This window comes from Oncorhynchus mykiss, chromosome 17 (genome assembly GCF_057628025.1).
Source record: "Oncorhynchus mykiss isolate SJ-2025 chromosome 17, ASM5762802v1, whole genome shotgun sequence".
NCBI classification, from domain to species: Eukaryota; Metazoa; Chordata; class Actinopteri; order Salmoniformes; family Salmonidae; genus Oncorhynchus; species Oncorhynchus mykiss.
In genome coordinates, this window is record NC_143038.1 from 52,014,994 (window position 1) to 52,027,360 (window position 12,367).

Here is a 12,367-nt window from a genome sequence, read left to right on the forward strand (position 1 = left end):
CCTGTGTTTATATCCCCAACAGAATGGCGCCAGGGGAGGACGGCACGTGTGGTCCTGCAGGATGAAGACATCACCACTAAGATTGAAGGCGATTGGAAAAGACTCAACACCCTCATGCACTACCAGGTCAAGCCACTCACTCCCCAATCCCCATCACACAGTTCACTAACATGAATGTACAGTATGTTGTCCTCACTGCTTCCTCTGGCCATAGTAAACCAAACTGATCCAACTCTTTCATCTCCTGTATGAGTCAGCTGCTTCCTCCTACAGGTAAATCATGGGGGGTGTTCATAACAGCTCCAAATAGTGCACAAGTATAAACACATTACAGTCAATCTCACTCTATACCCACAAATGCTCTGACTCTCCAGCTGGGGTGTAAAACATGTTTGTATGAAGCCAAGAGACAAATACATTCAGCCTTGGCTGCCACACCAGGAGAGAGGTTTGAAAGATGCGTAATGTGTTGATAAAATCTATCAAGGATGTGAACAATTTTCCTCAATTACTTTTAGTCTCTCTGGTGTGTACCTGGTTCTGTGTGACAGCTGAATCTGCAAAGCAGCAGTGACTTCTGCTCATGTTGGGAGCCTGCTTTACTGCAAAAGGCATGCACATAGCATAAGTGAGCAGACCCCATAGGACATTTCTCAGCATGAAATGGGTATCACACAAAGCATCATCCATGGCATTTATAGCATAGCAAACGATATCTAAAAAAAAATTGTCCTTGCTAGATCACTGCAAATGCATGTTTTATTTTACAGACTGTACTATCAAGTTCATTATATATCTCAAATATTAAATTATATAACTCCTATAGGTCTCATCGGGCTGGATTCATCACATCAATGTTTCTGTAGAAATCATTCTGACCCAATAATGTTGAATTGGGACTTGGTCAAACTGACATAAACCCCTGTTTTTCTCCTGTGAATCCTGCAGGTGTCAGACCGCTGTATGGTGGCCCTGGTGCCCAAGCAGATGTCCTCCTCAGCCAGCTTCCCACGCAGCATTAGCCGATACGGTCAGTCAGTCAGGGCTGCCCTGGAGCCACCATCACCACCAAACCACTCACTTACCTATTCATTATTCCACCTGACCTACTGATGTTCCTGCTCATGTTTTGAGACCCTCCGTCTGTCTGCAGATGTACCGTTCCGCTCCAACCCCAACAGCCCTGACAGCCCTCACTCCCGTGTGCCCATGCTCACCCCGGACATGGAGAGCGGGGTGAAGGTGTGGCACCTGGTCAAGAACCACGACCACGGGGACCAGAAGGAGGGCGAACGCGGCTCCAAGATGGTGTCAGAGATCTACCTGACCAGGCTACTGGCTACTAAGGTATTACCTCACCCTCTCCCAGAGCATCTTAGCAATTACATATTCAGTAGGTATGTTCCAACGATATGGTGTGCTTTTAACATTGCTGTGGTTTTTTGTTAGGGTACGCTGCAGAAGTTTGTCGATGACCTGTTTGAGACTTTGTTCAGCACCGTCTGCTGGGGTAGTGCTCTGCCACTCGCAATCAAGTACATGTTTGACTTCCTGGACGAACAGGCTGACAAGCACGGCATCCATGACATGGACGTTCGCCACACATGGAAAAGCAACTGGTGAGGGAGCGCAGATTTAATATGCTACTTGAAAGCAACGGCACAAAATAATGAATTTATACTGATTGTCTTAATATGTAGCCTGTTTGGAAAATTGTATTTCTCGTCCTCTCTCTGCCCCAGCCTACCTCTGCGCTTCTGGGTGAATGTGATCAAGAACCCTCAGTTTGTGTTTGACATCCACAAGAGCAGCATCACAGATGCCTGTCTGTCTGTTGTGGCGCAGACCTTCATGGACTCCTGCTCTACCTCAGAGCATCGCCTGGGCAAGGACTCACCCTCCACCAAGCTACTCTACGCCAAGGACATCCCCCACTACAAGAGCTGGGTAGAGAGGTGAGATGTGTGTGTGTGTGTGTGTGTGTGTGTGTGTGTGTGTGTGTGTGTGTGTGTGTGTGTGTGTGTGTGTGTGTGTGTGTGTGTGTGTGTGTGTGTGTGTGTATGTGTCTGTGTGTGTGTGTGTTAGTTGCATCACTCAACTGTGATGTTATTAATTAGATTCTTAGTTATTATTTCCCACTGAAATGACTGCGGTAGACAGACTTTATTAGCCAGACTACCTTTATATCTTACAGTCACACTTGGGCTGACAGAACAGCTCTAACCCCCAGCCTTGATGGCTGCCGACAGTACAGTGTGTGTCTGTCTCCCTCTAGGTACTACGCAGACATAAACCGCTTGCCTGCCATCAGCGACCAGGACATGAATGCCTACCTGGCCGAGCAGGCCCGCCTTCACTCCAATGAGTTCAATGTGCTCAGTGCCCTTCACGAGATCTACGCCTACGTCAGCAAGTACAGCCAAGAGGTAAGGCCCTATACTTCAATATCGTTACACATTATAGTAGGGGGGCACGGTGCCATTCAGAACATATGCATCTAGATTCAAACTATTATCAAAGTATCCCTTAGCCTGTCTATGTGTAGTAACAGGAGGGAATTTGCAGCACAAAGTACAGTAACCTTGTGTTTCCCTGCCTGCTTTGCTGATTTCATGTTTGTCGTGTGTGTGTGTGTGTGTATGTTTGTCGTGTGTGTGTGTGTATATTTGTCGTGTGTGTGTGTGTGTGTGTGTGTGTGTGTGCGTGTGTGTGTGTTTGTCGTGTGTGTGTGTTTGTCGTGTGTGTGTGTATGTGTGTGTGTATGTTTGTCGTGTGTGTGTGTGTGTGTGTGTGTGTGTTTGTCGTGTGTGTCTTTGTCGTGTGTGTGTATGTTTGTCATGTGTGTGTGTGTATGTATGTGTGTGTGTGTGTGTGTGTGTGTGTGTGTGTGTGTGTGTGTGTGTGTGTTTGTCGTGTGTGTGTGTGTTTGTCGTGTGTGTGTGTGTTTGTCGTGTGTGTGTGTGTTTGTCGTGTGTGTGTGTGTGTGTTTGTCGTGTGTGTGTGTGTGTGTGTGTGTGTGCGTGTGTGTGTGTGTGTGTGTGTGTGTGTGTGTATGTTTGTCGTGTGTGTGTGTATGTTTGTCGTGCATGTGTGTATGTTTGTCATGCGTGTGTGTATGTTTGTCGTGCGTGTGTGTATGTTTGTTGTGCGTGTGTGTATGTTTGTCGTGTGTGTGTGTGTGTTTGTCGTGTGTGTTTTTGTCATGTGTGTGTGTGTGTTTGTCGTGTGTGTGTGTGTGTTTGTCGAGTGTGTGTGTGTGTGTGTGTGTGTGTGTGTGTGTGTGTGTGTGTGTGTGTGTGTGTGTGTGTGTGTGTGTCAGATCATTGAGGCCCTGGAGCAGGATGAGCAGGCCCAGAAGCAGCGGCTGGCCTACAAGGTGGAGCAGATCATCGCAGCCATGTCTGTGGAGAGCTGAGACAGACATACAGATGTGTGTACTCAGAGGCACACTGACATGACAAGGCCCAGGACACAGGCCACCAGCTGTCAGCAGAGCAAGCACACCCAACAGCCGCAGGTAAAGTAAAAGGGAACTGCAGAATAATTCCGCCTGAGTGCTCAACAAGGGAAGAACATGGATAGACAAGCAAATTCACCAAGTACTGCTGTTCTCTTTCTGTTGGCTGCAATGAGACCACATGTGGAGGCAAAGACAAAATAATTGTCTGTTTTTACTTCAAAAACAAAATACATGTTTCTAAGTATGAACTAATGACGTACATATGATAGCCTTGGCCTTGGACTGGCATTTCCACTTCAGTGGACAAGTCTAATAAGCCTTTATGAAAGCGTATGAAGGCTTTATGAAAGCGTATGAAGGCTTTATGAAAGCGTATGAAGGCTCTATGAAAGCGTATGAAGGCTTTATGAAAGTGTATGAAGGCTTTATGAAAGCGTATGAAGGCTCTATGAAAGCGTATGAAGGCTTTATGAAAGTGTATGAAGGCTCTATGAAAGCGTATGAAGGCTCTATGAAAGCGTATGAAGGCTCTATGAAAGTTAGAATTTACTCTGAGATTGGGTGGCAGTAAAATGTTATCCTGAATCTCCATGTCATCCAAGGTAGCATCATTTTTTTGGGGGGGGGGGGGGGTACCTCTCTGCCTGACACTCAGCTTTCCAGACACACAACGCTATTATTACAGGTTGAGGGTTCAATTCATTTTTGCATACTTTGGGCTGGATCCAACCAAATCTGCCTTAGCAATGGTTACACAGTTACACTGCCTACTGCCTGTGTAAACATGTGCCTAAATCTGGACACTGGGTGCATGGCGAGTGGAGGTAATCTGGTGCCCAAAATCTTTCTGCAAATCTATTTATGCTATTGTGTAAATACTGCAGAGCATATTTGATTTAATTAGTTCATCAGAATTCAATACATTATAAACAGAACACATCTATATAGAAAGCCATTACAAATATATAATTTATTTAAAATGATCACTTCAGTTTGTTGACCTCTTAGTGCCAAAAGTTTATCATACTAGGCGTACATGCCCTGTAGACAAAGTAGGAATTATATATAAAATTGTTGCATAAGGTGGTCGGTCCTAAGTTATTAAGGCACTCTGACAGACGTGAGGGAAGTGAGGGAAGAACTAGATTAGCAGTGACCCAAAGAAGCCAAATGCTGCTTTGGGAATCATTCCATAGAGCTGGAAGATTAATGACAGCTAACTACTTCCTGTGGGCCAGATCATTTTCATCCTGGTTAATGAGACTTCTCAGCCATCAGTCATTGTTTACACTGAACATGATACTTGAATTACATTAGATCTTTGTGTAATATTTTCTGAGAATCCTCAGGCTTCCGCATAGCATGCTTTTAAAGGTGGACACTCAAGATTCCAGTTGCATCAAGTAGTCTGTATCATTCTTTTAAATGTCCCATTAATGTTATTACAGAATGAGATCAAAATGACAGAATAGCCATTTAAATGGTTTGATTTTCACATATTCAATGACTCATAATGTTTGCTGCTGCATTCATTGAGTGCAATCTTAAAGATGGTCATTATAAAACTGGACACTCCAGAGGATGGCTTTAATCCAGGGTTTGTGTTTATCTTTATCTGCATTGAAGACATTTATATTACACTCCTGGTGATATCTCCGTTATTCTACAGTCATTGTAAAACAGTTTAAAAAACTAAGAGGTTAAAGAAAAAAAGAAAAAACCTGTCATGTCCTGTTTGTGTAAAAAATGAAATGTTACAAATATTCCCTCCCACTATTATAGCTACACTGTTTCCTGTGTGACGTTTTGATGATGATCATTTAGAAATGTGTTGTGCAATAAACTGTAAGACATTTTAACATGGAACCTTTTTAAAAACAATATTTTATTGTATAAATATTGTACATACAAAACACTCCTATTTTGCAAGCAAATGATTCACTTTGTACTGTTGCTATACATTAAAAAGTCAACTTGAGGAAACACATTTGTCTGGATTCTTTTACAGCAATAATGTGTTTTTGAATTAGCATGAATGAGTCATAGCTAGAATGTGAGAGCCTTGAGGATGTTACTAGTAGCTTACAGATATGCATATTATTTTGGCCAATATTTTGAACCAACAGAATAGATGGCATTGACGCCGACCTGGCCCATCTCCCAATCCTCACGATGAAGCTAACATGCAGTGGATTATCCACTCAAGCATTTTATGTTTCATAATTCATGGCCGCTCCACTCTGTGTTCCCATTCTCACACTGGAGCCAATGTCTGATGCTGTTATTAGGGAGGTGATTTATCTGTCTGCCGGCTTAAGCAGCCCTAGACAACCCAGCCATGTAGCCTACTCTACTCACCGTGCTTAGGCCGCATTAGCATGCAACTTGAATAGTGTTGTAAATTGGTATCGGACAGGGCCCTGTCTCTGGACAGGGCTTCCACAGTCTGAAGTCCGAGGTCGACAATGATCTCCGGGATATTGTCCTACTCTTGTTCATTAATCTGGGTAATTGCTAACATTGATTTAGCTCCATCTCCATTATTACTGATGTCTCTATACCTCTGAAATAAGTCTTCAACAGAGTGAGTTTGGAAAAGTAAATTCCAACTTCAGGTCTGTCTTTTTTCTAAGAAAATGATCCTGGGTATGTTATTGAGCTAAGATAAATCATTTGAGCAAATGAAGAGTGATTGAATTCTCAGTCTCTGAAACCAAATTTTGGGAAAATAGCTTGAATCAAATTGGAGCCACAAACTTTTAAATTGGAGATAGTCCTTGACCACTTGTCCTACAGCCAGCATACAATTCTACAGTATGTAGGTACAATAGAGGGGCACTTAAGGGTACTTACCATAAGAGTAATTCATTATTCATACTAACCCTATAGGGCTCTATGTAAAGGAGTTGGGGAGAGGTATCTTACCTTTAAGACTCTATAATGTACCTGTTCTTTAGAACTGACAGCCTCACTCCTTTGTCTGTCAGAGAGCCTCACTCCTTTGTCTGTCAGAGAGCCTCACTCCTTTGTCTGTCAGAGAGCCTCACTCCTTTGTCTGTCAGAGAGTCTCACTCCTTTGTCTGTCAGAGAGCCTCACTCCTTTGTCTGTCAGAGAGCCTCACTCCTTTGTCTGTCAGAGAGCCTCACTCCTTTGCCTGTCAGAGAGCCTCACTCCTTTGCATGTCAGAGAGCCTCACTCCTTTGTCTGTCAGAGAGCCTCACTCCTTTGTCTGTCAGAGAGCCTCACTCCTTTGTCTGTCAGAGAGCCTCACTCCTTTGTCTGTCAGAGAGCCTCACTCCTTTGTCTGTCAGAGAGCCTCACTCCTTTGCCTGTCAGAGAGCCTCACTCCTTTGTCTGTCAGAGAGCCTCACTCCTTTGTCTGTCAGAGAGCCTCACTCCTTTGTCTGCCAGAGAGCCTCACTCCTTTGCCTGTCAGAGAGCCTCACTCCTTTGTCTGTCAGAGAGCCTCACTCCTTTGTCTGTCAGAGAGCCTTCACCCAGCAACTAGCAGCCAGCTCACCTCCCTGAGAAACACTGGGGAGCATCATTAGAGCTCACACCTTCTCGACCCACAGACAGACAGACGAGCAGCCGACAGGGAGTCCTCTTATTTGGCATATGTATGGCTGGCCAGAAACAGACTGGATAGATTCACAATACAGTAGAGCAACAAGAAACACTGTGGCACTTTAATCACAACCCAACAACCCTACAATCTGAGAGCGCTTTCCCCCTGCTTGATAGGAACATAAGTAAATCCTATTTGATTCAATCCACAGCCACAATCTGCCTGCTTTAATAGTCCTTCAGCTCGGTCTTCTCCCTCCATAGCCCTGGCTACAGTATGTTTGAGCCAGGGAAAGCAAGACCTTGCTCTCGCTGCAGATCTTGGAAAATAATTCCATTCTTCGTTGTAACTGCAGATAATACTAAATGGAGTCTCTTTGGATCCTGAGCAGCAGAACAGTCAATGGAAAGCGTAGCCAATTATCTATACACACATTTTTAAATATATATTTCTGACTCAATAGCTCATCTCACTTTTTCTAACTCGCATTATAAGTTATGCAGGTGCACATTTACAAACACACAGATTCTGCTATAATGTAGTTGAAATGAATTGTTTATGAAATGAAGGGATTAGAATAGCCATCACAGTCAGTGTTGTTGGATAGATGGACAGTCTTTTATCTACAGTAGACTGTCAGACCTGCAGTTTACTGTTCATTGCTTGTTATTCTCCTGTCTGGTGCCCTCTTCAATATTCATAAACCAGTCATATCTCAGGTGAGAACAAGGTGGTTAGTCAACCTAACCTTTTCTCACACACTAATCAATTTGACATAAAAGTCATATTTGCAAAAAAGTAATGTACCCTAGTCAATAAATAATTTTCATGCCAGCATTGAGATTGCTACAAATGTTTAGTTCTTAGGCTGGGAGGTGTACACTGCATGACAGGCATCTTTCATCAATGCCTAAAAAGTGTGTTTCAATTAAATGGCCATGTATCAGAGAGCACTTCATAAAAATGTATTGATCCATCGTCAGTGAGAAAAAAACAAGGCTGGCAGAAACAGCTTTTGAGTGAGGAAAATACTGTAGAGTCCTGGGTAGAGAGGAATTGTGTCATGGCTGGACCCATTATTTTCTAAAGTCTCAATTAAGTGGTAGACTAATGATTGGACTTACTGCAAAACCACATTTCAGTGCATTTGTATTCCATTTTTTCATTCTAGCTACATCAGATAATGTTATTATTGGAAACAATATAAGATAAATACTAACTCTCTATATCACCATATGGCATCTCTAATTGAGTAATGATTACATATTCCCTAAAATACATATCATTTTGTTGCCATTTTGTAGTATTAAGTATAGTATTGACAAAACATAATTCGCACACACTGTATCATTTATTATATGAGCAAGTCTGATGGCGCCATCTCCTGGTCAAATCCATCATCATATACACAGGATGGAAAAAAACAACTAAGAAAGGTATATAACAGGGGTATTCAAACCTTAAAGGCTCTGCATGGTCAATCCGACATCTGCATTGGCCGTGCAGCATTTACGATGATACGGCCTCTGCCATAAGTCAGGACATTCATACTTCTTGCACTTCAGGAAGTTGTCAAGGAAGTGAGTTTGTGCTTATACAGGACCTCTCGCCCTCACCTACTGTCAACCAATCATGTCAATGTGGAGCTATATGGAGCCCTCCGCTTTGTTACAAAATTTGGGTGACGCACGGCGATGCGGTAAGGAGCTCAATTTGGCCTCTGCATGCCTTCGGAAGCACCGCAGTTGCGTCACACCATCCATACGGTCCCTCTGACCACCTTTTCGGATCAAGCATGAATTGCCTCTTACCCTAAGATGTCTGGAGCCTGATGGTTTTATATTCTACCTTATAACCACCTGGTGTCCCAGGTCTAAATCAGTCCCTGATTAGAGGGGAAGAATGGGCATGCTCACGTAACCTTTATTGTAACATTCTGAACAGAAGGTTCTCTTCGCACTAGCAATAAAGCAAAAGGAAGAATGCAACAGCGTACTGGTAGTTGACATGAGTTGCACTGGATACATGTCTGTGTATGTGTGTGTGTGTGTGTGTGTGTGTGTGTGTGTGTGTGTGTGTGTGTGTGTGTGTGTGTGTGTGTGTGTGTGTGTGTGTGTGTGTGTGTGTAAATGCATATGCCAATGTCTGTGTGACAAAAAAGTGTCTGTCTCATCACTGAGGGTTGCCTGATGGTAGAATACAGCAGCTGAGCTGCACATGGTCACATAAGGTTAAAGGTCTTGCGTGTGTGTGTGTGTGTGTGTGTGTGTGTGTGTGTGTGTGTGTGTGTGTGTGTGTGTGTGTGTGTGTGTGTGTGTGTGTGTGTGTGTGTGCGTGTGTCAGAGGAAGGGACAGGGAAAGAGATGGGGATCTTCATCTATTTTGCACTGTCAACATTTGAATGATTTAATTGAAGATTTGCCTTGTACCGTGCATTCGGAAAGTATATTCAGACCCCTTGACTTTTTCCACATTTTGTTACTTTACAGCCCTATTTAAAATTGTTTCAATAATTTTTTCTCCTCATGCCCAGAGCATGATGCTGCCACCACCATGCTGCACTTTCATTAGACCAGAGAATCTTGTTTATCATGATCTCAGTCCTTTAGGTGCCTTTTGGCAAACTCCAAGCGGACTGTCATGTGCATTTTACCGAGGAGTGGCTTCTGTCTGTCCACTTTACCATAAAGGCCTGATTGCTGGAGTGCTGCAGAGACTGTTATCCTTCTGGAAGGTTCTCCCATTTCCACAGAGGAACTCTGGAGCTCTGTCAGAGTGACCATCGGGTTCTTGGTCACCTTCAATGCTGCAGACATTTTTTGGTACCCTTCCCCAGATCTGTGCCTCGACATAATCCTGTCTTGGAGCTCTACGGATAATTCCTTCAACCTCATGGCTTGGTTTTTCCTCTGACGTGCACTGTCAACTGTGGGAGCTTATATAGACAGGTGTGTGCATTTCCAAGTCATGTCCAGTCAATTGAATTGATCACAGGTGGACTCCAATCAAGTTGTAGAACCAACTCAAAGATGGATCAATGGAAACAGGATGCACCTGAGCTCAATTTCGAGTCTCACAGCAATGGGTCTGAATGCTTATTTAAATAAACTATCTGTTTTTTAGGTTTTATAGATTTGCAAACATTTCTAAAAACCTGTTTTCACTTTGCCGTTATGGGGTATTGTGTGTAGATTGATGAGGGAAAAATGCATGTAATCCATTTCAAAAAAGGCTGTAATGTAACAAAATGTGGAAAAGTCAAGGGGTCTGAATACTTTCCGAATGCACTGTATAGTCTAGTCAATGTACCGTTACTGAAGAAATGTTGACACGGCTAGAGGAATAGAGGCTGCGTTTTCAAGCTCTTTAAGCTAAAACAGATGTGGCCAACAGTCAACATACTGTAAACAAATAAAAGCTGTATGAAGCAATGTCTATGCAATGCCTCAACCATGGTGTAAATGTAAGGAGGAGAAATGCCTTCCAGATTGACTTCTCACAATCTTTAGAGAAATGCACACTGTCTATGTTGGTTACCTGGGCTGAGACAGTAGCAGACCGGGCTGCAGCACATCATCATCGAGAGAGCGAGAGAGCGAGAGAGCGAGAGAGCGAGAGACTTCAACTATTTGCACATTGTTACAACACTGTACATAACCAATAATATTTGGTATTTGGTATTTTATTAGGATCCCCATTAGTTGTTGCAAAAGCAGGACCTACTCTTCCTGGGGTCCACACAAAACATGAAACATGTCATAATACAGAACATTAATAGACAAAAACAGCTCAAGGACAGAAGTGCATACATTTTTTTTTTAAAGGCACACGTAGCCAACATATCAATACATACACGCAGACTATCTAGGTCACGTAGGGGAGAGGCGATGTGCCGCGAGGTGTTTCTTTATCTGTTTTTTTAAACCAGGTTTGCTGTTCATTTGAGCAATATGAGATGGAACGGAGTTCCATACAATAATGGCTCTATATAATACTGTACGCTTTCTTGAATTTGTTCTGGATTTGGGGACTGTGAAAAGACCCCTGGTGGTGTGTCTGGTGGGGTAAGTGTGTGTGTCAGAGCTGTGTGTAAGTTGTCTATGCAAACAATTTTGTATTTTCAACACATTGTTTCTTATAAAAACAAGAAGTGACGCAGTTAGTCTCTCCTCAACTCGTAGCCAAGAGAGACTGGTATGGATAGTATTTATATCAGCCCTCTGATTACAATGAAGAGCAAGACGTGCCACTCTGTTCTGGGCCAGATGTAGCTTAACTAGGTCTTTCCTTGCAGCACTGGACCACACGACTGGACAATAATCAAGATTAAACAAAACTAGAGCCTGCAGGGGTTGCTTTTTGGAATGTGGTCAAAAAATCTCTTTATTACGGACAAACCGCTCTCCATCTTTACAACCAATGAATCTATATGTTTTGACAATGACAGTTTACAATCTAAGGTAACGCCAAGTAATTTAGTCTGCTCAACTTGTTCAACAGCCACACTATGCATTACCAGATTCAGCTAGAACTTAGGAAATGATCTGTACCAAATACAATGCACTAAGTTTTAGAGATGTTCAGGACCAGTTTATTACTGGCCACCCATTCCAAAACAGACTGGACACACATGCTTTGTTTAATGCCAGTGGCAGGTCATTATAACATTTGAAGTGTTTATATTCTTTTAAAACTTTTGTTAGTGTAATGTTTGTTGATTGTTTATTTCCCTTTTGTTTATTGTCTATTCCATTTTCTTTGGCAATGTAAACATACGTTTCCCATGCCAATATAGCCCTTTGAATTGAATTGAGAGGGAGGGATAGAGAACAGAGAGCGAGAGACAGAAAGAGCGAGAGACAGCTAGAGAGCTTGACAGCTAGAGAGTGAGACAGCTAGAGAGAGAGAGACAGCTATAGAGAGAGACAGCTAGAGAGAGAGACAGCTAGAGAGGGAAACAGAAACAGATAGAGGAATTTGCCCTGGCACTTCCCATTGCCCTTTCACAGAGGAAAAGGAGTATTCTGTGCATTTACGGTCATCTGAGATGAAGTCATGATTCAATGGAAACCCAGCAGCCAGTGAATGCCTCTATCTAACAGTAGTGAATGTTTTACTTCTGTGACATGGACGCTGTCCCCCAGCTGTATCCCAATATACCCAGTTACCCATGCTGCCCCATCCGATGCAGCCCCCCGGGACGAAGGCAAAGCTCAGGCTAAGAAGCAGCGAGAGGCCAACTACCCACCTCAGTGCCCCATTGTTTTTCATTGAATGTTACTAATGTGGGTTTGGGTAGGGGGGATGGCTGAGAGGGAGGAAATGGGGTGATGGTAGA

At 43.2% G+C, this 12,367-nt stretch overlaps 1 protein-coding gene across 3 annotated transcripts in view; it reads left to right on the forward strand.

The window, feature by feature from the left end:
- The window catches only part of LOC110494461 (plexin-A2), a 66,736-nt gene extending 61,299 nt beyond the window's left edge, over nt 1-5,437 (forward strand). For all 3 annotated transcript variants that reach the window (XM_036950522.2, XM_090205926.1, XM_090205927.1), the window contains 7 exons: nt 23-126; nt 949-1,030; nt 1,154-1,347; nt 1,450-1,619; nt 1,743-1,955; nt 2,276-2,426; nt 3,320-5,437. In XM_036950522.2, the coding sequence (XP_036806417.1) occupies nt 23-126; nt 949-1,030; nt 1,154-1,347; nt 1,450-1,619; nt 1,743-1,955; nt 2,276-2,426; nt 3,320-3,415 (1,010 nt within the window). In that variant the 3' untranslated portion in view covers nt 3,416-5,437. The remainder of the gene's footprint in view (nt 1-22; nt 127-948; nt 1,031-1,153; nt 1,348-1,449; nt 1,620-1,742; nt 1,956-2,275; nt 2,427-3,319) is intronic.
- The last annotated feature ends 6,930 nt before the right edge of the window (nt 5,438-12,367 follow it).